Source organism: Sorex fumeus, unplaced genomic scaffold (assembly GCF_029834395.1).
Source record: "Sorex fumeus unplaced genomic scaffold, SorFum_2.1 ptg000020l, whole genome shotgun sequence".
Classification (NCBI taxonomy): Eukaryota; Metazoa; Chordata; class Mammalia; order Eulipotyphla; family Soricidae; genus Sorex; species Sorex fumeus.
The window spans coordinates 6715082-6738906 of NW_026606077.1; the positions used below are offsets into that span (position 1 = coordinate 6715082).

Sequence of the window (23825 nt, forward strand, 5' to 3'; positions counted from 1 at the left end):
AGTCACCCGGACACACACACACCACAAATACACAGTAACCCCCGACACACACACACACACACACACACACCACACACAGTAACCCCCTATACACACACCACACACAGACACAAACACACACACACACACACACACACACACAGTGAGCAAGGCCCAACCAGCCTGCACACAAGTGGGCCAAGGCAGGCCTGGGCCAGCCCCGCCCCAGGACAGGGGACACTCCCTTCCTGGCTTCCTGGCCTTTCTTTTTCTTTCTCTTTTCACTCAGCCAGCCGCCAGCCTTCCTCCAGACTAACCGGAGTCTCACTCCAGTGCCCGGGGCGGCCACCTGGCCTCCAGCGGCTCCGTCAAGGCTGACCAAGCCGGGACAAATAAAACCCGAAGCTGAGAACAGGCCTGCCTGGTGTGGGTGCCCAGTGACGCTCTTCCCCCCAGCCCTGTCCCAGGCACCCACCGTGCCAGCACCCACCCCGGGGAGGATGCCCTGTGCCCTCTGTCTGGTGGTGGGTCATCATCACCTTTCGCTTTTTTATTTACATCTGTGGGGATGCTCAGCAGTTGCTGGGGAGGGGGGGGGGTTATGCAGGACGGAGAAGTGAGCTCAGGTGAGCTCAGGTGAGCTCAGGTCGCAGCCTGCCTGGGAGACCTGGTCCCTGGGCATCTCTCAGGCCCGGCTTACATTTCCAAACACAGAGCAAGTGTGTGTGTGAGAGAGTGTGGCGCGTGGGTACGTGCATGTGTGTACAGGTGTATGAATGTGAGTGTGTGCCTGTGTGTGCGTGTGTGCGTCATGTGCACACGTGGCCAGAGGATATGTCAGAGTGTCTGCACACAAAGTCTGGTCTGTTGGTTCTTGATTCCCTGGGAATCAAGACTAGGTCTGGAGGGGCCAGAGTGACGGCACAGTGGGGAGGGCACTTGTCTTGCACGTGGCCGACCCGGGTTCGATCCCGAGCACTGCCAAGAGTGATCCCTTAGCACAGAGCCAGGAGTAAGCCCTGAGCACCACAAGGTGCGGTTCAAAAACAAAGCAAAAACAAGGGAAAGAAAATGTGGGGGTCAGCTGGGGGGTGGGAGGGAAACTGGTGAGGGAAACCGGCCCTGGGGGTGGGTTGGGTGCTGGAACGTTGCTGAAACTCAGCTCTGAGTAACTGTGTAAATCACGGTGCCTTAATTAAAAAGGAAAAAGAAAAGAAAAGACTAGGGCTGGGCTCCTCTCCCAAGAATTGTCGCTCCGAGCGTGGGCGTCTGTCCCCAGTGAGGGACAGTGTCCTGGCCGCAGGACCCCCTCATTGGCCAGAGGGCCCTGCGCACTGTCCCTCTGCTCCAGCCCCCTGGCTTCCAGGCCTGACCGGAGGGGGTCGGTGCTTGGAGCGAGCGGACACTTGCCCTGTCCCTGAGAGCTCACGTGCTCCTGGCTGTGTAACCCCACTCTTGCCGTCTGTTCACTGTGTGACCGGGGGCAAGTCACTCACCCTCTCTGAGCCTCAGCCTCTTCATCTGTGCAGACCTTAGCCCGGGTTTCATTTTAATGACTGGAGTCTTTACCTTTGTTGTGTGGGACTGAGGGCTTGCTCCCTTTCAGAGCAGGTCTCTGGATGCATTGTTGTAACAGCGGTGTGTCTGAAACTGAGGCCCATGGAGCACTTTCGGGCTCAAAAGAGACTTTCAGCTCTTCTTTTTGGGGGGCCAAGGAGGAAGGGCCAACAATGGAGCTGGAGGATTATTCCCAGTCAGGGCGAGGGGGTCGCTCGGGGGCCCGTGCAGGGTTGGGGGTCTAGCCTGGGCTCCAGCGTGACAGAGCGTGCTCTGCCCACCGTGTGGTCCCCCCAGTCTGATGACGATAGTCCTGCCTGTTCCGGTCTGGGGGTGATCATACTCGGTGGTGCTCTGGGAAACTCACTTGACAGTGTCTGTGGGTGCCAGGTGGTGCCCAGAATCAGGTCCGCTACTCCAGCGGACAAAGTTCGCTTGCTAGCCTGCCCAGCTGTTCCCCTGGCCTTCCCGCTGCCCTTCCTGGAGGAATGAAAATCAGGGCCATTGCCCGGAAGTAGGCTTCTATTTTTTTTCTTTTTTTCTGGTGGGTGGGGGGCACACCCGGCAATGCACAGGGGTTACTCCTGGCTCTGCACTCAGGAATTACTCCTGGCGGTGCTTGGGGGACCATATGGGATGCCGAGGATCGAACCCGGGTCAGCTGCGTGCAAGGCAAGCGCCCTACCCGCCGTGCTATCGCTCTAGCCCATGCTTCTGTTTTGAACCGAGACAAATGCAACCTTTTTGTGGAGGAAATGTCTCTATAGGAAGAACCAACATGTCATTACAGCCTGTCTGGCCTTTGTCATTGGAGCCCTCACCCTGCGAGTGCCCTCCCATTCCTCGCCACCCCAGGCTCCCCACCCCGTTCCTTTTTCATTTTTTTTCATTTCATCATCCTGTTAACCGTCGATTGCCTCGAGCAGGCCCCAGTAACGTCTCCTTCATCCTAGCCCTGAGATTATATTCAAGGCTCTTTAGGAGAATGAGACCCATCATTGTTACTGGTATTTGGCATATTTGGTACGCCACGGGGAGTTTGCCAGACTCTGCCCTGTGGGCAGGCTACATTCGATAGCCTGCAAGTTTGTCCAAAGTAGGAATGAGATGATAAGATGTCACACAGCCGCCTTTCGGGAGCTGGGTTTTATAGTCTCTGAGTCTCTGATGGGATTACACGGCTCCAGGGGGCCAGGTGGTGGGTGTGACCTCCGCCTACTGGAATTTGGAGGATCTGGGTGGAAGATGCTCGACTCCAATTCGAGTAGGCTTGGAGGTCTCGGCCCCGGAACCCGCGTGGCTTTGTCCCTCTGCCAGTACCTTCCTGTGTGCGGAGAGTGGTCTCAGCATGGTGGTGGCTGGTCCTGGAGGTCTTCGGCTGCCGGAGCCCTGGTCGGGGCGGGGAGGAAAGCTCAACCCGCTCCCCTCCAAGGGGCCCCGGCAAGGAACAGCCAGGCGCGGGGGCAGGAGACTGCACTGTTCTCGTCCAGGAGCTGGATTTTATAGTCTCTGAATCTTGGCCCATTCCTTAGCTCAGGATAAATCTCCTCGCTTTGCTCCATTTATTTCAGAATGTACATCCATGTAAAATTTCCACACGCATGTAATTACATGTGTTCTTTTCTCCCGCTAATCTACCTGATGTTGATCTAGTTTCGGGAGAACCCAGAGGCGTGGACAGGCAGTGCTCTCTGCCCCCACGGGACAAATCGAAGGCCTTGTTCTCTTTTTGTGGCTTGGTGGTGCTCAGTTCGGGGGCAGACCCAGGGGGCAGGGATTACTTCAGGCCAGTGCGTAGGGGGCTGCATGGTCCTGGGGCCTCCCGCGTGCTGCTCCTGCCCTTTGAGCGATCTTCATGACCTGAGCTCTCATCCTTGACCTTTGAAAAGAGGAAGCAGGAATTCCTGCCCTGCCAATGCCAACGAATGCTGTGAGGGGCTCGGAAAGTGGAAGCCAGGCAGGTGTGGGGGAGATGGCTCGAGCCGTCCAGCATCTTCCTGGCAGGTGGAGGCCTCAGTTCTATTCCCGGTCCCCCCTCCTCCCCCCCAGCGCGGTCAGCTATGACCCTGGCACGCAGACCCCCAGCACCAAGCCAAGCCTCACCTGGCGTGGCCTCTAGAAAAAGATAAGTGGTGGGGTTGGGGGGAATTAAGTAGCAACCAGACCCTGAATGCGTGTGACGGGTCTGTTCCTCCATGGCGGGGAGGCGCCACGTGGCCCCACCAAAGCATCGGACCCTCACATGAGCGGAGATGCGGTTCCTGTCTGATTCCTCAGGAGGCTCCCGCTGAAGGGACACCAGCGTGTCCCAGCCTCAGCATCATGGAAATCTCTCCCATCTATCACGCCGCCGCGTCCTGAGTGCTATACAGAGCAGAAAAAGAGCCGCCCCCTCACAGCCAGCCAGCCAGGTGACAGGGCGGCGGGAACGCTGACACTCCACAGCTGCGGCCTTGCCCAATGGGGCCAGTTCCAGAATCCTCCGGAAAGGCTTCTCTGGGCCTGCCGAGGAGCGGAGGCCAGCCTTCCTCCTGCCCGGGGTCCTTGGTGTGTCGGGCTGGTCGGAGGTGGCAGGCGGCGCTGCCTCTTGGCTGGCCCCTGGACAGATGCGGGGATGGAAGAGGACACCCGGGTCTCCCCGTGCCCGCCGTCAGCTCTTCCAACTTGTAGCTGTGCTCCACCACCCGTGGAATGAGGGGTGGGCGGGTGGGTGGGTGATGTCAACCAGGAGCAGCTCTCGCTACCATGCGTTATGGTTTTTCTCCTAATCCACGCAATTCCATGTATGTGCCTTTATTTTTGGGCTCAACTTTTAAGTGGGGGCTGGTCTGAAACGCCCGTCGTTCACACAGCTGTAAAGGCAGGTGGAGAATAAGGCGAGATGCCTTCCGCCTCAGCGCGACTACTGTTTCCCTTTCTCTCTTCACCCAAATATACAAATACAAACGCTCACGCTTTCCTTGCTAGCCAGAGGCCCTGGGTTTGATCCCCAGGAGTGCAGGCATGCGCGCGCGCACAGACACACACACACACACACACACACACACACACACACACACGCACGCACGCACGCACAGCTTCTTACCGGTCTCTTAACATTGAAAGAGCGTAGAGGGCCCTCGGCCCTCAGAGTTCTACTTCCGTTTTGATGGTTGCATGGGCATTTGGCCGCCTTGACAGTGGCCAGACCTTTGGAGAACAGCTACCTTGGCTCCCGTGCCCTCTGCACACACTCCCTTGCATGCCTCGTGTTTGCTTATCCCTGGGCTGTGCATGCAGGTGTGGGACCCCCTGAGCCCGGGCAAACCCATCTTTCTCCCTGATTCTTTTTTTTTGGGGAGGGAGGTGTACTTTTTGGGTCTCACCCGGTGATGCACAGGGTTTACTCCTGGCTCTGCACTCAGGAATTACTCCTGGTGGTGCTTGGGGGACCGTGTGGGATGCTGGGAATCGAACCCGGGTCGGCCGCGTGCAAGGCAAATGTCCCTACCCGCTGTGCTATCGCTCCAGCCCCTTCTCCCTGATTCTTAAACCTGAAGTTGTCCAGACCCTCTGGGGGTGGGGAGAGGGTGCCCAGAGGCCCTTGGGCGGGGGCTCAGCCAGCTTGCTCTGTGTGTTGGGTGAAGCATCACCTAACAAACTCTTCCTTTCTGCTCCTTCAGTGGCCGTTGTTCCAGAGGACGCTTTTCATCACAGTACAAACTCCACCTACAGACCCGCGGGCAGCAGTCTCCTCGCCGACCAGGAGGCGCTGCTGGAGAAACTGCTGGACAGCCCCCCTCCCGTCTTGCAGAGGCCGGGAGACCGCTTCAATGGCGCCTACCTCATCTTCTTCAGCCTGGGCATTGGTGGACTGCTGCCCTGGAACTTCTTTGTCACTGCCAAGGAGTACTGGATATTTAAATTCAGCAACTGCTCCAGCCCCGCGCCAGGGAAGGATGCTGAGGGCTCTGACATCTTGGTAAGGCGGTTTCCAGGGAGGCAGGTGGGCGTGAGCAGCCCTGGAGGGTGCGGGGTGCGGGGCAGCTATCTGGGCTGTGTCACTCCCGGGTCCCGCTGAGGACCTCATGCAGTCTGGCCAGCTGACTGCCTCTCGGTTGTCAGCTGTGCTTTGTATTCGAGCCGTCCTGCTTGGCAGGGCGAGAGGAAAACGGCTAAGACCAATCCCGGCCTCCAGACTGCTTTCTGTTTCACTTGGAAGAAGATGCAAGGAATGCTGATAAGCAGTTTCTTATGGCAAATCCGGGAGCCCAGGACTCTTGTCTCCAGAGGGTTGAAAGGGGGACTCAGAGTATTAAGTTATCTGCAAGTTACAGAAAATTCCAGAAGAGCACTAGCTTAAGGAAGATGAAGGGTCGTTCTTCCCTCACAGTCAAGTCTGGAGAGGCTAGGACTAGGGCTGGGTCATGCTTCGTGCCGTCCAGCCACCTCGTGTCACTTCCACATTCAACAGCACCTCTCACCCAAGATGGATAGTGGGGCCCCATCCACTCCATCAGGGAAAGAGCAGTAGAGGAGCGACTTCTTCCTGGTACCTGGGAGCACTCAGTTCTTATTGGTCAGAACTTGGGCATGTGACCTCTTCAGCCTCAAAGGAGTCTGGGAAACGTAGTCTTTCAGTATCGTCTTTGTCCCCAAGATCCCAGCTGAAACAGGGGGTTCTGTAGTTACGGGAACCCCAGGGAAATGAATCCTTGGGAGTAAGTAGCCACAGCCCTGAGAGAGAGATTGCTGTCACTTGGAGCAGAGTGGGAGAAGATGAGAGACACAAAGACCTGGGCACAGGCAGGATGGAAGCCACGCTCAGAGGGGTTCGAGAATAGGGAAGCTTCTAGTTTGGCCGGGTGTGGGGTGCAAGGCTGGGACATAGAAGGCTGAGCCCAGCATCAGGCCTGGGAGTCATGGCTCAGCCCTAATGTGAAGAATTTTATTTTATTTTATTTATTTATTGCTTTTTGGGTCACACCCGGCGATGCTCACGGGTTACTCCTGGCTCATGCAATCAGGAATTGCTCCTGGCGGTGCTCGGGGGACCATATGGGATGCTGGGAATCGAACCTGTGTTGGCCATGTTGGCTGTGTGCAAGGCAAACGCCCTACCCACTGTGCTATCGCTCCAGCCCACGAATGTGAAGAATTTTAAATCGTGTTTGGTGGCAGTAGTGCCAGCTCCTCCCTGTGGGGTGATCTGTTTGGTGGGGTGGCAGGGACAGAGGGGGAGGACTCAGGGAAAAAACTTTTCTACCGCGTGCTAAAGTGGCTAGGAAGACTTTAACCAGGACTCTTGCAATGAAGGAGAGAGACGGAGCTCCAGGTCAAATACTGCGAGGGAAGAGGTGGTAGGTGGGCAGGGGAGGGAGTTACTCATTGGATGGAAGATTTCCGAAGGAAGAGCCAAGGGGAAGGGCATTCGTCCGAAAGGCTGCAACAGTCCAGGCGCTGGTCGTGGTCTAGGGGTCATTGGAGTCGGGGAAGCTTTCTGGTCGGTCATTTAAAGCAGGTAGATTTCCAGGTGGTTGAATGGTTTGTTTGGGGGCCACACCCAGCAGTATTCAGGCCTTACTCCTGGCTCTGTGCTCAGGGCTCACTCCTGGCAGTGCTCAGTGGACTCTATGGGGTGCTGGGGATCAAACCCAGATTGACTGCATGCAAGGCAAGTACCGTAACCCCCGTTCTCGCTTTCCTTCCATCTGCACTGAGTGACCTTTTTATTTTTGTTTTAAGTTTGGGAACCTCTGTGTTGTTAATCTGCCCCAGCCTGATTCTTGTCCAGTCTGGGCTGGGTCTGTTTCCACCAGTCTTGGCCAGTGCCCACCGCACTTGAGAGCTCAGGGAGAGGGAGATGGCTTGTCTCTGGAAGCCTGTCCATGGGGCTGTGGGTGGCCAGCTGCCTCTCTCCCCCAGGGCTGGCCCCCGCACTCTCTAATGTGCCTCTGCTGGTCCAGGGAGTGGATTGAGCGTGCCTTTTCTGTGGGCAGTCTGGAATCCCATCCTTGGCTTTGCAGGACAAGCTGACACTGCAGCAGTGCACGCGCTCACACACACAAACACACACACACACACACACACACACACACACACACACACACGAGTCCGCCTTGCCCACTCGCTTTTCCTTTCATGCAGTTTGTTACCCATGCGGGTGTTTCTTCCTCCTTTGCCTTTAATCCGTTTCATCCCTTTCATAGCTTCATGCCCTCTCCCTTCCTCCCCTCCCCTCCCCCTTCCCTTCACCGTCCCAGGTGTTGATGGGGTGGGGGCAGTCACATCCCATTGTGGGGGGCTCACAGCCGCCTGGCTGCGGGCCTGCTGGAAGTCACCTTCCCTGCATCCCAGATCAGGGCTGGGCTCATGTGGGACACGGGGGTTGGGAACTTGTCGCCGTGCCAGTGCTCTGAACCCTGTGCTATTCCTCTGAGGCCACCCTGGCACCGGCACCTTGGAAAAACTTCCGGCCTAGGCCTTCCCCCCAGGGACACGTTGGAATGTGCAGAGCTGGGGGTGTGGATGCAGATATTCTGAGACTTCACACCTGATTCTGGCACCCTGTAGGGCGCCCTTTCACCTGGTGGGGGAGCTCAGAGATCCTCCAGCAGCTGATGAGGCGGAAGGGAGGTGGGGGCCGGGGAGGCAGAAGGCTGCATCCTGGGAGGGGGAGTGATACATAGGAAGGTGCTGGCCAGCCAGCTGACCAGGGCTGCTCATAGGCCACCTTGCTATAGCGGCCAGGGCCTGGCTTTGCGACACACACACACACACACACACACACACACACACACACACACGGAAGGCAGTCTTGCTGCCCACTGGTCTCCCAGGGCTGCCCGCTGCCCTGTCCTCCCTCTCTGTTTCCCGACGGCCACTGGCTGCAGAGGACAGTCTGAGGACCAAGTTCCCCGCAGGCAGCACCTGCTCGCAGTGCTGGGGGAACACCGTCTCCCGTCCTGTTCTCAGACGTCTCGTGGGCCCCGGTAGGTCCAGCTGAGCAGGTGCCTTTTGATCCACCTTCATTTACCGGTGACTCAAGCGTCTTCCCGGCTTTCTGCGGCTTCTGTAAATCACCCAGCCTGCTCGGACTTGTTCCAGGAGATGCAGGGCTGTGAGGCGGCCCCCGCCTGGGGGTGGCCATAGGGGCCCCGATGGTGCTCATGGTCCTGCCCCTGTCCCTGTGCTCGGGCGGGGCTGGAGGCGGAAGAGTTTGCAGCTCTCAGGCAGCGCGCCCAGCCCCGTGGACGGACAGTCGCCGCCCAGTGGACACTGGCAGCGAGCCGCTCTTGCTGCAAGGCGATCCCCTCCCAGCTGCAGGCACTTAGCATTCCAGGCCCTGAGACGATGCTTTATCGCCTCTTTGCAAGTGCTGGCAGGTGCAGATGTAGTACCTGCGGCTGCCTGGAGCTCCTGGCTCCTGGCAGCAGAGATGAGAGATCTGTCACCCCTCGATTCATGGGCCGGGCCGGCAAAACAAGCGTGCTGGGGTGTTTCTGCATTTTGTGGGCGATTTTTCTTCCCCTAATTCCTCATTCCTACCATCCACGTCCCCGGCTCTTTCCACCTCTCTTCCTGGTTTCCCTGGGAGAGGCGGCTGGTCGGCTCTTCACCTGACGGCCACTTTGGGCAGAGTCAGATGGGCTGTCTCCGCTGCCACCTGCAACTCAATTAGCCGTGGGCCGGCTGTTCGCCTGTTCTGTGTTTCCTGCTAAGATCTCCCGAGATGGAAACGTTGGCTGGGGCGTGGGCCTTGGTAGGGATGTTTGCCTGGTCCCCACCCCCATTAGGGGCATCTCTGTCACGGCCACCTCCCAGGCTGGGCCCCGTCTGGAGTATAGGAAGCCTCCTGCTACCCCCGGCCCCCAGGTCTCTGTTCTCTGGAATAAGAGCCCCGAATGCCTTCGCCAAGGGCCTGCGTGCTCAGAGCCGGCAAAATGAGAGTAGGAAGGAGGGAGAATTGACAGTGTAGGGGACATGGCCGTTCCCTGTTCTGAGCCTGGCGCTTTGCCTGCTGTGCATTTAACATCATCTCTCTCTCTCTCTCTTTCTCTCTCTCTTTCCCTCTCTCTCCCCTCCCCCCCTCCCATCTCTCTCTCTCTCCTCCTTCCTCTCTCTTTCTGGTGTTTCCAGACAAAAATCCAGAGAAGAGGCCACGGTAGCTTCAGAGACGAGTACGAATTCTTTGAAGGCAGGAAGCCCGAGTTCCACCAGGCACTCCTGGGTCCACAACACCCACAGAAAAAGCCAGAGGGCCCAAAATATTCAGCAGCATGTGCGCGTCTCAGCTCAGCAGGGCTGGGAAGAATCTCATGCAGGGTGCTAGTCCATTGTAAAGCGGGTGGGCACCTGGAGGTGGACTCTGGCCTGAGATGGGTGATGGACTCCAGCAGAAACCTCTGTCTGCCCATGCAGGGCCCACTTGGCAGCCGGTGCCCTTGAACCCTGGACGTCCAGGGGCCTGAGGTCGACCGCCGGAGTTTGGGTCAGGCTTCCAAGCATCTTTCCTGGAGGCGGGTATTTATGGCTGTCCCTGGGCAGCACCGGCAGGCCACACCCCTTGGTCAAACCACGCCCACTCTGTAAGCCACGCCCCCTCTCAGCTGAGCGGTCCTGCCCCCAGGACCCCTCTCTGAGTAGATTGTAGGGCATGCCAGGGTGTGGGACCGGGCCTGGCCATCTGCTGCCATCCCATCCCTCCGCTGACCAGGAGGGACCCCGACACCTGTCCAGGGAGGGAGGCGCGAGTCTGGGTCTGCCCTCTCCCATCTGGACAGTGGCAGTGCAACATGGGGGGCTGGAGGCACCCGTGTCCCAGCATGCTCCGGGTGTGATGTGCTTCTCGGTGTGACCGCAGCCAGGATGCCCCCAACACATGCTCCCTACTGTGGGAGCTGGTGGCTGGCGACCATAGTGTCAGTGCCACTTGCCAGCTCCCCGCTAGCCCGCCAGAAGCAAGAGGTATGAAGTCCTGGGCCAGAGGTGAGGGCACCTCACTGGAGGTCACCAAGCCTCCGTTCCTCAACTCTCTCCATGGATCTGGGCGGGGACATCACCTCCTTCCTGTTTCTGACTTTCAAGGAGGTTGCTGCAGGTTGCTGAGGGGGTTGCCTTGGCAACCAGGAGGCAGTGTTGGGGGTTGAACCTCAGGCGTGCAAGGCGTGGAAGGCACGGACTCACATCCCGTGCCCCCCTGCATACGGACCTTGATCACACTGATTGAGATAGCACAGCGGTAGGCCGTTTGCCTTGAGCGCAGCCAGGCTGAGCCGGGTTCGATTCCTCCACCCCTCTCGGAGAGCCTGGCAAGCTACGGAGATTATCTCGCCCGCACGGCAAAGCCTGGCAAGCTCCCCGTGACGTATTCGATATGCCAAACACAGTAACAGCAAGTCTCACAATGGAGACGTTACTGCGCCCGCTTGAGCAAAATCGATGAACAACGGGAGGACAGTGTTTGTCTGTTTGTATTAGAAGGGTAGCTTGCCAGGCTATTTCAATCACAATGCCTTAAAAAGGTTTCCAAGGTGCCATTTCCAGAACCAGAGAGTGGGAGGCCAGGGATTCAGGTACTTCCCTGCGTGCAGCAGACCCTGCTCATTCCTGACACTGCCTTTGGCCTCCTGGCCCAAACCCCACGCCCGGGCTCCCACCTGCAAACGAATGTTCTGTTCCCTGAAAAAAAGCCGGGTCTGTTCCTGGGATCCAGGAGGGCAGTGGAAGGGCCCAGATTTGGCACTTAAAGGACGTGATCAGCCTCCACCTCTGTCTGCGCAGTTCTGGGGGCACATCCTGAAGCTTCCTCAGTACCACCAGCCGCACTCCAGCCCTCTGCGGACCCCTGACGCTGTCCTTCCCCAGCTCGTGCCGCTGGACTTACCCTTTGTGGGTGCCACAGGATTCCTTAGTAACCTCAGGGGCTTTATCTTGTCTCTTTTCGTCTCTGCCCCAGCCCTGTGGGACAGGCGTCCTGTAATTCTACTTCAGGGGGAGGAAGCCAAGACCACAGAGCTTGGAGGTTGGGTAGGGGGTGGGGGACGGGGAGGATGCCCAGAGTCGAAGAATAGTTTGCCTGTGGGAGGCCCAGGTTTGAACCCTGGCACCTTCGTGGTTCTCAGCATGCCTGGTGTGGCCCCTGAGCACTACCTGGTGTGGACCAAAAATGAGAAAGGTGATCTTTCCCCAGCCACAAGGACAGTCAGTGATCGAGTGACAGCACGCTCTTAACCCTCGGCTCCTTGTCAGGGTTCCAGATGTTTTCAGACCTAGCTGGACCTCTAGGTCTGTAGCAGGACCGAAAGTTTTGGGGGGCAGCATCTGCACTTTATTTGATTGATTAATGGATTGATTTTTGGTTTTTTTGGCCCACACCCAGTGATGCTCAGGGCTTACTCCTGGCTCTGCTCGCAGGAATCACTCCTGGTGGTGCTCAGGGGACCATATAGGGTGCCGGAGATCAAACTGTAGGTAACGAGGGCCCTACCCACTCCGGCCTCAGCCGTCCACTTTTTTTTGGGGGGGGGGTCATACCCGGCGATGCTCAGGGGTTACTCCTGGCTCTGCACTCAGGAATTACTCCTGGCGGTGCTCAGGGGACCATATGGGATGCTGGGATTCGAACCCTGGTCGGCCACGTGCAAGGCAAACGCCCTACCCGCTGTGCTATCGCTCCAGCCCCAGCCGTCCACTTTTTAAATGCAGAGTTGCAAAGTCTGGGAACCCAGTGCGTAAAATATCTCCCCCACCCCCCACCCCTGCACAGGTGGGAGGAGGCAGGATTTGGCCCGACCCCCGTCCCCGCCCCAGAAGAGGCCTGTGGGACCATCTGGAGTCAGGCACCCTGGAATGGGGCTCCAGGCTTCCGGCACTGTGCAGGAGTGAGGGAGTGTCAGGGACGGGGCTGGGCTCCCCCACCCCACCCCCTCCTAGCCAGCCTCTCCTATGGCTGGGGCCTGCCGGCGTTTATGGCTGTTCTCAACCATTTTAAAAAATATTAGGGCCAAAATGGGTTATTTTTTTTATTCCCTTGTCTACCCTCTGATTCCGACGCCAGGCCCGGCCAGCATACCGTCCCCAATAAATATTGCTGTGATGGCTTTTTCCTTCTGTTTTTAGCTCTTGCTGTGTCCTGCCAAGTGGTGGGCCCCGCCGGTGGGGCCCCCACTTCTCCGGCTTGCTTTATTTTCTCCCGGCGTGCTCCCGCCCCCTCCTCCCCCCCACGCCCCGCACTCCTGTTCTCAGGACTATCGATCGGGCCCCCTCCACCTTCGATTTTATTTCCTCCCGCACTCGTCCTTAGAATCCAGGGGCGATTTCCTGCACAAATTAGAACACAGTGTAGGCCTTAAGTGCTCCAGCGTCTCTTTAAAGTGATTGATCGTCGGGAGTGCGCAGAGAGCAGACCCGGCCCCGTGCCTTCCTTCCACGGATCGTCATTGGGAGGGGTCTGAGGTGACAGCTGGGGCCTCGGGGCCCTTTGGGGTCTGTTCTTTATGTGTGCGTAGGAGTGTATGTGCCCACAGGGTCTCCCATGTGGGCCCCCAGAGGCGTGGAGATGTGCCACTGGGTTTCACTCAGGAACTCCTCCTCCTGGAGGAGCTCCTAGATTTCCTCCATAGCACTTCCAGACTGTCTCCTCGGGAGCCGCCCGCCACGGAGCCTTGTCTCCAGGATTCAGATCTGGGGTTTTGGCCCTCCGGAGCAGTCGCTGTCCTGTTGGGCTAGGGCTGTGTGGGAAGGTAGGAGTTTTCTTGGAAGGTCCCATCCTCCTTTCCCCGGACCATGGTCAGGGCTGGAAAGATTGTCTCGATAGGCTGGTCTGAGGTTATACCAAGCTGGGCCCGTCCGCAAATCGGGCCCTGCCCCTCAGTGCTGCTGGTGACTTGAGAGTGGACTTCTGAGCGCTTTCTCATGCCCTTCCTCCTCTCGATCCATTCTCCAGCCAGTATCCGACCCGGGATGGGGGAGAGAGGAAATGAGAGGGAGCCTGGCCAAGGCTGGAGCCCGGCCAAGGCTGGGCAGGGAAGCAGAATTAAGGGCCGGCAGAAGTGATGCGCGTGGCCAGAGAGAGAAAGAGAACAGCAGGGAGGAAGCTTGCCTTGCATGCACCCATTCGGGTCATCTGTGCGTGATGTTCTGGGCCCCGGAGCACAGAACCAGGGGTCAGCCCTGAGCACTGTCAGGGATGACCCAGAAACCAAAAAAGGAAATAAGACATTTTGGGAAAAGAAAACGAGGGGCCTGAGAGATAGCACAGTGGGTAGGGTGTTTGCCTTGGACATGGGCGACCCGGGTTCAATTCCCAGCATCCCATATTGTCCCTCAAGCACCGCCAGGAGTAATTCCCGAGAGCCAGGAGTAGCCCCTGAGCATACCGGGTGTGACACCCCCATGCCCCCTCCAAAAAAGGCAAAAAAAAAAAAAAAAGGGAAACAAATAGCGTTTGCGTTTTCTTGCTTGAAAGCTTGCCTGCATCTCCTGTGTAGGAGGGAAACCTGGGTTCTGAAGAGCTGGTCCGTCTGACTGATCCATATTTTGGGGGGCGCTGGGGGCTTTGCTTCCTTATTTGAGAAACTAGGTGGGGGTGAGATAACTCTGCGAAGGGCCTGATGGTTCATATTTGGGGGCCCCCTGGTCTCGGCTGCAGCCTCGGGATTCCATAGAGCAAAGGCCTGGCCCAGGGCTCTCTGCCAAGGGCCTCACAGAGTGGAGGCGGGCCACCCGTTAGTGCCTCCTTTGCCAGTTCTGGGACTAGAGGTCCCTCTCGGTCCTTGTCTCACTGCCTTGGCTCTTCCTCCTCTTTCCCGACCTTTGTCCTGGAGGTGCCTCCTGAATTAAGCTCCCGAGGTAGCACGTGCCCCGACTCGCTTTACCTGTATGGCTCCTGTGTTAGCCCGCCGGCCTCCTTGACGTCAGTCCTGTGGAAGTGGGAACTTGGACTGAATCCCTGGGCCCAGAATATCTATCAGGTTCCAAAAATATGTGCATGTCGCACAGGGGACGGATGCGGAAGTGTCTGGGAGGGCTGCGAGGAGCAGTGTCGGGCTGGCGTGGAGGGACGCGGGCAGGGGTGCCGGAGGCAGACCCTCAGGCCTCAGTCCACGGCTCCAGGCTCTCCTGGCTGGGACCCTCTGCCCTTGACACCCACCCCCGAGCCGGTTCACCCCCGACTTAGGGTTCCCCTTGATTTTCCTGCCACACTTGATTCCTTGCATCTGCAAATCCTGCCAGTGCCTTGCAAACATCGTGTTTCCCCAGAGACCCCTCCACGGCCGTTGCCCCGACTTCCACCTCGCGGCCCCCTGTTCCCAGGACCACACACACACAGGGCTGCGTGGAGCTGCACATCGGTCTTGGGCTGGCCAGGTATGGAGAATGGCAGTGCCAGGCGGGTCTGCTGCTCTGCCTGGCCCCCCTCCCGGCATGGGACTGCAAGTGAGGGGGTTCTGTTGCCCACCCCATCTCTGTGACTACCCCTTCTCCCAACACCCCACAGGGTCCAGACACTGAGTTGGGGTATGGGGAGGGGTGGTGACTGCAAGCTCCTGGGACAGCGGCTTCCCCAGAGCAGCCCCATAAGGGGTCGGACATTGGGGGGGAGGGGAAGGTGTTGACTGCATCTTTGGAGGATGGGCTGGAAGCAAGGAGATGACTGGAGGCGGCGAATTCGGGGTCATTTCCCTTTCTAGACTGGGGGGCCATACTCAGGGCCTGGGATCGAACCCAGGATGGCACATACAAGGTCAGGGCCAACCCACTGTACCATCTCCCCTGCCCACTGAGCGGGTCTTGTAGCTGGAGAAAGAAAGACCCACAGTGACCCGGAATGAGAAGGAGACTCGGTAGGGGAGGAACTGCGCGTCTTTCTTTCTGAGGACAAACAAGGTGCCTCCGAGGCAGGGAGGGGTGACAGCAGACGCCACAGAGGCTCCAGAGATCCACCCAGGGCCACGGCACAGCACCTGCCTTGCACTTGGCCAGCCTGGGTTTGATCCCAGCACCCCACGTGGTGCCCTGAGCTCCACCAGGAGCAGTCACGAGTGCAGAGCCAGGAATAAGACCTGCGCACCACTGAGCACCAAACAAAAGCAAACCCAGGGACCCTCCAGGGCTCACTTATCGTCAGGCAGGGAATCCGAAGGAGGAACTGGAAGGCGGGGAGGGGGCCGACGCCATCACTCAGAGGCAGGCTCCGGGTCCCGCACGTGCCGATGGTCTGTCCTTGGGATGGCGAGGCCAACTGCCAGCATCTTTCTGATTTTTCTGTCTGCCTGGGGGCCACACCTAGTGACATTCAGCAGTGACTCCTGGCTCTGCACTCAGTAATCACTACCGGCAGTACTCAGGGGGCCATCGAGGCTTGAGGCCGGGTCAGCCACGCACAAGGCAGGCATCCTTCTTGCTGTACCATCCATCACTCCAGCCTCTGTCTGATTCTGACCCGTGATGTCTCCTTATCTTTCCTGGGCCAGAGTCCCAAACCGGGGGGGGGCTGGGAGCTTACAAACGAAGATCCCCACCGCAGCCCCTGTGGGGAATCCCACCTTCTGTTTGTTCCTTGCCCCTCCTAGGAAAGACCCCCTGCCTGGGGAGAGGCGCCCGCCCTGACCCCCAAGCGGCGGGCTCGGCTCCCCCACGGAGGCTGGCCGGCCAGGGCAGACTATTCTTGGCTCTAGCCGGCTCACTGCTGCTAATTTCATGCCCCTGTGATCCAGGTAACGCCTTGCTGCCTCGAGCTGCCTCCCCCAGACTGGAATCGCTTCCCCCCCGCCCCGCAGGAGCCCGGCTGTCTTGAGGTGGGGGCGGCACGGAGCCGTGGACAGCAGCCGTGGGGGCCGCGGGCGGCTGGGCCGTTAGCCTGCCGCGCACAGCTCATGACTAATTTGCTGCACTCGTTTCCGAGGGTCCAAATGGCATGTGGGGGAAAGGGAGCTTCACCAGGGGCCCGGCGGAGATAAACAGGCTCATTTCAGGGCCTCCCTGCCTGTAGAAACCGCTTACCTGGACTCTGAGCCCCGAATTAGATTCTTCCAGAAGAGACGCTGTGCACAGAGCCCCTCTGCGTGGCGCAAGCAAGAAATGTGCCCGTCGCCTCACGTCTGGCTGGCTGGCTGGCTCGGGAGGGCTCGAAATTCGTGTTGGAAGAACATCAGCCCCGGCTCTCCTGGTGCTCGCAGATGACGGAGTCGGGAAAATGAGTTTCCTCGTCTCCAGGGCCGATGCAAGTCCTGCCACGCAGGCTCCTCCAGGCCCAGCTGCCTCAGGGTGACCCTCCCTGAGAAGGGACCTGAGACAGGGACCAGCCCCAGTCCGGGGTCTGAGCCTCTTAATTTTTTTGGGGGTTTTTTTTTCCGCTTCTTTTTGGGTGGGTCACTCCCGGTGATGCACAGGGGTCACTTCTGGCTCATGCACTCAGGAACTACTACTCCTGGCAGTGCTCAGGGATGCTGGGAATTGAACCTGGGTCAGCCACGTGCAAGGCAAACGCCCTACCCGCTGTGCTATCGCTCCAGCCCTGTTTTTCATTTTTTCAAATGCTACTCAGATGCCCAAGCCAGTAGAGATGCCCAGAGCAGCGAGTGTGGGGGTTTCGGAGAAGGAGTATTTAACCGAGACGTGAGTTTGCAGTCACGTGCGCAAAAAGAGCCAGGCGGAGGACAGACCCGCCCTGATGTTGCCTTCGATACCCAGAGCTGGTCCCTGGCCCCTGCAGGCTGGCACCATGGGGCTCCTGTTCTGGTACGGTGCCCCAAGGTAGGGCCAGGCTTCCAGTATGTGAGGCAGTAGCCACCTCTCTTTTTTTTTTTTTAATTTTTGTTAGTGAAACACCATGAGATACAGTTGTAGACTTACAGATTTTTGTGCTTGGGTTTCAGTTATACAATGATCAAGTACCCATCCCTCCACCAGTGCCCATTTCCCACCACCACTGATCCCAGTACCCCTCCCACCCCCCATCCCCCCATCCTACCCTGCCTCTATGGCAGGGCATTCCCTTTTGTTCTCTCTCTCCTTTTGGGTGCTGTGGTTTGCAAAAGAGGCGTTGAGTGGCAATCATGTTCAGTCCATAGTCTACTTTCAGCATGCATCTCCCATCCTGGGAGGATCCTCCCAACACCCTTTATTTGGTGCTCCCTTCTCTGTCTAAGCTGCCTTTTCCCCTAGCATGTGTGGCTGCCTCCAAGCCATGGAATGAACCTCCTGGTACTTATCTCGGCTATTCTTGGGTGTTAGTCTCCTATTTTGTTACTTTATGTTCCCCAGATGAATGCAGTCTTTCTGTGTCTGTCCCTCTCTTTCTGACTCATTTCGCTTATCATGATACTTTCCATGTAGTACCACTGGTATGTAAATTTCATGACTTCATCTTTTCTGACAGAATAGCCACTTCTCTTGTTCAGCCCAGGAGGATGTGAAAATGTTGGCAGCGGTAAAAGATTCCTAAATGTACAAACAAAAAAACACCGTCCTCCTGTTGTTCATCGATTTGCTCGAGCAGGCCAGTAACGTCTCCATTTTGAGACTTGTTGTTACTGTGTTTGGCATATCGAATACGTCACGGGGAGCTTGCCAGGCTTTGCTGTGCAGGCGAGATACTCTCGGTAGCTTGCCGGGCTCTCCGAGAGGGGCGGAGAAATCGAACCCGGCTCAGCCGGGCTGGCTGCATGCAAGGCAAATGCCCTACTGCTGTGCTATCGCTCCAGGATAGGAGACATGGTACAGTGGAGAGGTGTTTGCTTTGCTGGTTGGTTCAGTCCCCAGCATCCCGTATGGTCCCCTGAGCACCGCCAGGTTTTATTTTTGAGTGATAGCACAGCAGGTAGGGCATTTGCCTTGCACGCAGCCAACATGGCCAACCCGAGTTCGATTCCTCCGCCCCTCTCGGAGAGCCCGGCAAGCTACCGAGAGTATCTCGCCCTCACGGCAAAGCCTGGCAAGCTCCCCGTGACGTATTCGATATGCCAAACACAGTAACAACAAAGTCTCACAATGGAGACGTTTCTGGACCCGCTCGAGCAAATTGATGAACAATGGGAGGACAGTGCAACAGTGACAGTGAATTGACTTTAAAATCAAACGTGATGAACCCGAGATGTTTCTCATAGTCTTCACCCACACTTGTGTCCTGAATGGGAAGCTTGTAGCCTTGATTCCCTGCTGTGTGGTCCAGACCTTCTCAGCTCCTCCCACCAGCTGGGGCAGGAGCCAATGGGCTGGGGTCTGTGCTTACCCCTGCTGGGGCAGAGATGCCAGCGACCTGGTACTCAGCTAAAGAGAACAGCCGTGCCGCCCACCCACCCTGGATCATCTGCCTCCCCAACTCAGTGCCACGGGTACCCGAGACTTTGCCACCATGTAGCCTCAAACTCACCACACACACTCAGCAGAGGGGCCGCACAGGGCATGAACAAAGGCGGTTGGGATCACAGAGGGCTGCTTATGTCACCCCGCCATGCCTCGTTCCACTAGGAGTCTGCACAGACAAAAGCAGCAAAAATTAGTCCGTGGAACTATGCTGTGGGCCAAGCTGAGAGCACAGAGTTTGGGGCACACAGCCTGTATGGGACTCTGGTTCAGTTCTTGGCACTGCATGGCCCCCAGCGGGGAAGACCCAGTGTCCCCAGCACCACGGACCAAGCAGGGCCTCTCTCTTGAGCACTGGACAGTCCAGCCCGGGTGGCCAAGTGTGCGCAGACATGGCCCTCTAGACTCCTGAGCACTGTTTGGGAGTTCCCCCATAATAAGCACTGTAGCACTGTCCCTCCCATTGTTCATCAGTTTACTCCAGCGGGCTCAGTAACGTCTCCATTGTGAGACTTGTTGTTACTGTGTTTGAGATATCGAATACATCACGGGTGGCTTGCCAGGCTTTGCCGTGAGGGCAAGATACCCTCAGTAGCTTGCCGGGCTGTCCAAGAGGGCCAGAGGAATCGAACTCGGGTCGGCCAAGCTGGCTGCGTGCAAGGCAGACACCCTACCGCTGTGCTATCGTTCCAGCCCCCATAATAAACCATATTTATATTGCAATGGAGTAGGCTCCCCACTGTGTGTGTGTGTGTGTGTGTGTGTGTGCGCGCGCGCGCGCATACACACCACACCAAGTGTGTGAGCACCAGAACCAGATTTGTGTGACCTCGGTCACCACAACAGCCAGTGGGAGGCGTTGTGGGTGGTGGGAAGGGGGCGCTCATCCCTTCAGGTAGGAAGGAAGATGTCCAGAGCCGGTTCATTGTACCCTCAGCACCCTCTGTGTAAAGCAGAGAAATGGGCTCAGTCCCAGAAGGGAGCCGGTGTCCCGTCCACTGGTTTTAAAAATCCACCCAGTGCGGAAAGAGCCGTGCTCTGTGGAAGGACCAGCAAGCCCCCCGCCTTTTGGGTAACCTGTGCCTGCTCGAAAACCAGATGCCAGATTCTCCCCGGGCAAGGCCTGCCCCTAGCACAGCCCCCAGCCCTCTGCAGTCCCTCCTTCCGAGGGCCTTGCCTGTGGCCTCACGTCAGCCCAGCCACCCATCATTGACTGAGTGCCTCGGACCCGTCCAGGCTCTGCTGAGCCCATCAGGGCGGGAACAATGAGGTGACACTTCAAAGGAAGAGGCTATTTCTGAGGCGCATGGTTCATGGGCCTCACTGGCTGTGATTATCATTTTAATTGCCTGGCCGCAACCACCATCCACATTCAGGGTCTAGATTTCAAAGGCCCACAAAGCACTCGGCAGGCTTTCTTTCAAAGAGCCTCGGGAGGGTCTGTGCCCTGGACGAGAAGCGACCCTTTAGAATGACTCTCAGTCTGCACACTGCATTCAGACGCTCCCAGAAAGGAGACGTGACCTCCTGTTTCAAGGTCCAGAACCTTCGCCCAGCCCGAGCCCGCTCCCCCTCCAGCCCTCCCCCCCACCCCTGCCTCCGCCAGGACGCGTGAACAGAAACCAGGCAGGACTCTGACATCTCTCCTCCTGGTGTTGGGAGACGCTAAACACCCTTTCCGCCCTCTCTCACACCCCCAGTGGTACGCCCGATCCCCCCCTGGCTCCTGCCCCAGAGTCCCACCACCCAGGGTTTCTAGCTCCAGGAATTTTTTTCTTTTTTTGCACCTATTGTTCTTGGCATTCAGCTCATCCATACTTAAAATGTTTCCTGTTAAGTTTAACTTCGTGAGCTCTCTGGAGTAGAACACTCTTCCTATGTGTAATTAGGGTGAACAGTGTAACTCACCTTCAGCCCATGCGTTTGACACAGCACAGGGAATGCTTAAGACGCGGTTATCGTGACTTAGAAGCCGGCATTGGTACCTGCCTGTGCCCGTGGCTTGACAAATAACCTCGGCCAAGGGATGTCGGCCGGCTCTAGTTCGTCTTCTTCCTTTTTAGTAAACGGATCAGAATCACACCATCCCCACCAGATTCTGGAGCTGTAAGGCCCAGGAGGAAACCTTCCTCTTGCTTGTGGGCATCTTTGTCCTTTGTGATACCCTTTGGCTGCTTCCACCAGGGGCTTTGATCATGGCTAACTGCGCCGTTGACGAAGCGAATTCAGAGTCCAGAATCACGAATCACGACCATCCTGTTATTCGTCGATTGCCTCGAGAAGGCCCCCGAGTAACGTCTCCTTCATCCTAGCCCTACGATTTTTAAGAAAGTGCTATATTCAAGGCTCTTTAGGAGAATGAGACCCATCATTGTTACTGGTATTTGGCATATTGGGTACGCCACGGGGAGTTTGCCAGACTCTGCTGTGTGGGCAGATTACATTCGGTAGCCTGCCAGTTTGTCCAAAGTAGGAATGAGATAATAAGATGTCACATGGCCACAAATGCGGCCGCACGCTTCCAGGAGCTGGGTTTTATAGTCTCTGAGTCTTGGCTGTTGATGGGATTACACGGCGCCAGGGGGCCAGTTGGTGGGTGTGACCCCCGTCTACTGGAATTTGGAGGATCTGGGTGGAGGATGCTCGGCCCCGATCCGAGTAGGCTTGGAGATCTCAGCCCCGAGTCAGAATAAAGTTTCCGAAATACAGTGGTGGGAAGGTGTGATGGTGGTAGGATTGGTGTTCAAATATTAAAATGTAATCAAATATTGTGAACAACTTTATAAAAATGTAGTATGTAGCACTGTCCTCTCATTGTTCATCATTTTGCTCAAGCGGGCAACAGTCACGTCTCCATTGTGGGACTTGTTGTTACTGTTTTTGGCATACCAAATATGCCATGGGGAGCTTGCCAGGCTCTGCCGTACGGGCGGGATACTCTTGGTAGCTTGCTGGGCTCTCAAGAGGGACAGAGGAATCGAGCCCGGGTCAGCTGCGTGCAAGGCAAACGCCCTTCCCGCTGTGCTATCGCTCCAGCTCCTTTATAAAAAAAAAAATTAAAAACAGAATACATTTTCAGGGAGCAGGGGGGATAGGCTGGGGTGGGGGGGGGGGTGAAGCAGTTTTTTTGAAATTCCCCTTGTAAGAGAGCGAGAACAAGGGACCAGAAAGATCATACAGCAGGATAGGTGCTTGCCTTGCACAGCTGGCCTGGGTTTGATCCCCACCTGGTTCCCCAGGAGTGATTCCTGAGCACAGACCCAAGAGTTAGCCCTGAACACTGCTGGGTGTAGTGCTACCCCCTACCCTCCACTCCCACCCCCTCCCCCAACAAAAGGGAACGAAAAGTGAGAACCAGCGGTGTCCTAACAACCCTCCAGGCTAGCCTTGGTCCTTGGCGATGAGCAAAAAGGCCAGAGCAGGAGGGATTTCCTTTGAGGAAGCATCCCTGTGCCTTGCTCCGGCCGCATCAGTCCGAGGAGAGGCCCAGAGGTTGGTCTTGGCCCAAGCTGTGACTGCTGAGTGAGGGGTGGGTGGTCTTTGGTAGGAGACGCAGGACCTGCCTGTCTGAGCAAGGACCCCCGTTACTCCCAGGGGGTATCTGAGACAGAGGGGGAGACCCACCCAGCAGGCCCTCGTCTCTGCCCACGGGTGACCACCTCCTTCTGTCCCGAGTGACCTCCTCCCTCTGTGCTTGCAGAACTACTTCGAGAGCTACCTGGCCATCGCCTCTACTGTGCCCTCCATGCTGTGCCTGATGACCAACTTCCTGCTCGTCAACAGGTGGGCCACTTTCCCGCAAACCCCAGCCTTCACATCTGGCCCTTCAGCGCAACGGAGAGTGAGTGCCGTTACCTGCAGCCCAGCCAGTGGGAGCCCCGCGCTGGGGCCTGCACATGGAAAGCCTGTCTGTCCACTGCTGCCAGGGCCGTTAGCCTTACCATCGGGGGACACCACATGGCCAGGGGGTTGGGGCTTAGGGCGCTGGTGGACGTGGCTCTTCGCTTTCCTGAGGTTAATGCACTCAGCTGGCCACACCCACGCAAGCCCCTGACACTCACAGCGATTTAGGAGAGGTGTTAGAGTTGCCGGAGCCTTCATCTGCGTGTGTTCCAGAAGGACGGATGCTTCCGGACAGCGGGCCAGTGAGCCGGGCTCCCCAGCTGAGGCTTCCCAGAGACCCTCATCAGTTGATTTTAATTTGGGAGCTGGCGCACCCAGCTGGAATCCGGCTCACTGCTGGCGGTGCTCGGGGATTGAATGATTGATTTGTGGAACTGAACCAGGGTCGGTCAAGTGCAAGGCAGGGACTTTCCCCGCTGCACTGCGGCTCTGTACCAAGACTTTTATTTTAAGACATACGGAAAATTGGACCCAGTGCGTTTTGAACTGTCGTGGTGGAGTAGACAGCAGACACGTTCTCAGTCTTGGGGAGAGTGAGACGGCCTTTGCTTTGCCGTCTGCTGTGACTCAGACATCAGCAGTCGGATGTCGGTGACTGTGACGGCATCTCCCTGGTGTGGGGCTGAAGGGCCTGCTCTGACATCTCTGGTCCCACTGGCGAGAACAGAGCACACTCCTTCGCCTGCGTCTCCCCTCAGACACCCAGAGGTGATGACAGTCCCCACTGTGAGGTTTGGGATTAGGGCAGGCAGAGCTGTTCTCCCCAGCCTGTTCTGCGGCAGTGGCCGCCTGACCCCCTGCATTCTAAGGCAGAGCACAGGTTCTCAGGAAGGTTCTAGAGCCTCGGGGAGGACTGTGGGCAGAGCCCAAAGAGACCCTCTCTGCCTAACATACCCCCCCCCCCCGTGAGATCACTTCTGAGTTGTGTTTGCATGAAGTATGAACTCAAGTATGGTGGCCTAAAGCCATCGTGATACGGGCCAGAGAGATAGTACAGCAGGTAGAGCCCTTGCCTGGCATGTGGCCGACGCAGGTTCAATCCCCTGCATCCCACATTGTCCCTGAGCCATGCCAGGAATGACTCCTGAGTGCAGAAC

General features: G+C 57.4%; 1 protein-coding gene across 1 annotated transcript in view; it reads left to right on the top strand.

Annotated features, from left to right (window-relative positions):
- The first annotated feature begins 580 nt into the window (after positions 1-580).
- SLC29A3 (solute carrier family 29 member 3) overlaps positions 581-23825 on the top strand; it is a 38986-nt gene continuing 15741 nt past the window's right edge. Inside the window, exons 1-3 of the mRNA XM_056113381.1 lie at positions 581-605; positions 5199-5497; positions 22526-22608. Of these exons, the coding sequence (XP_055969356.1) occupies positions 581-605; positions 5199-5497; positions 22526-22608 (407 nt within the window). The remainder of the gene's footprint in view (positions 606-5198; positions 5498-22525; positions 22609-23825) is intronic.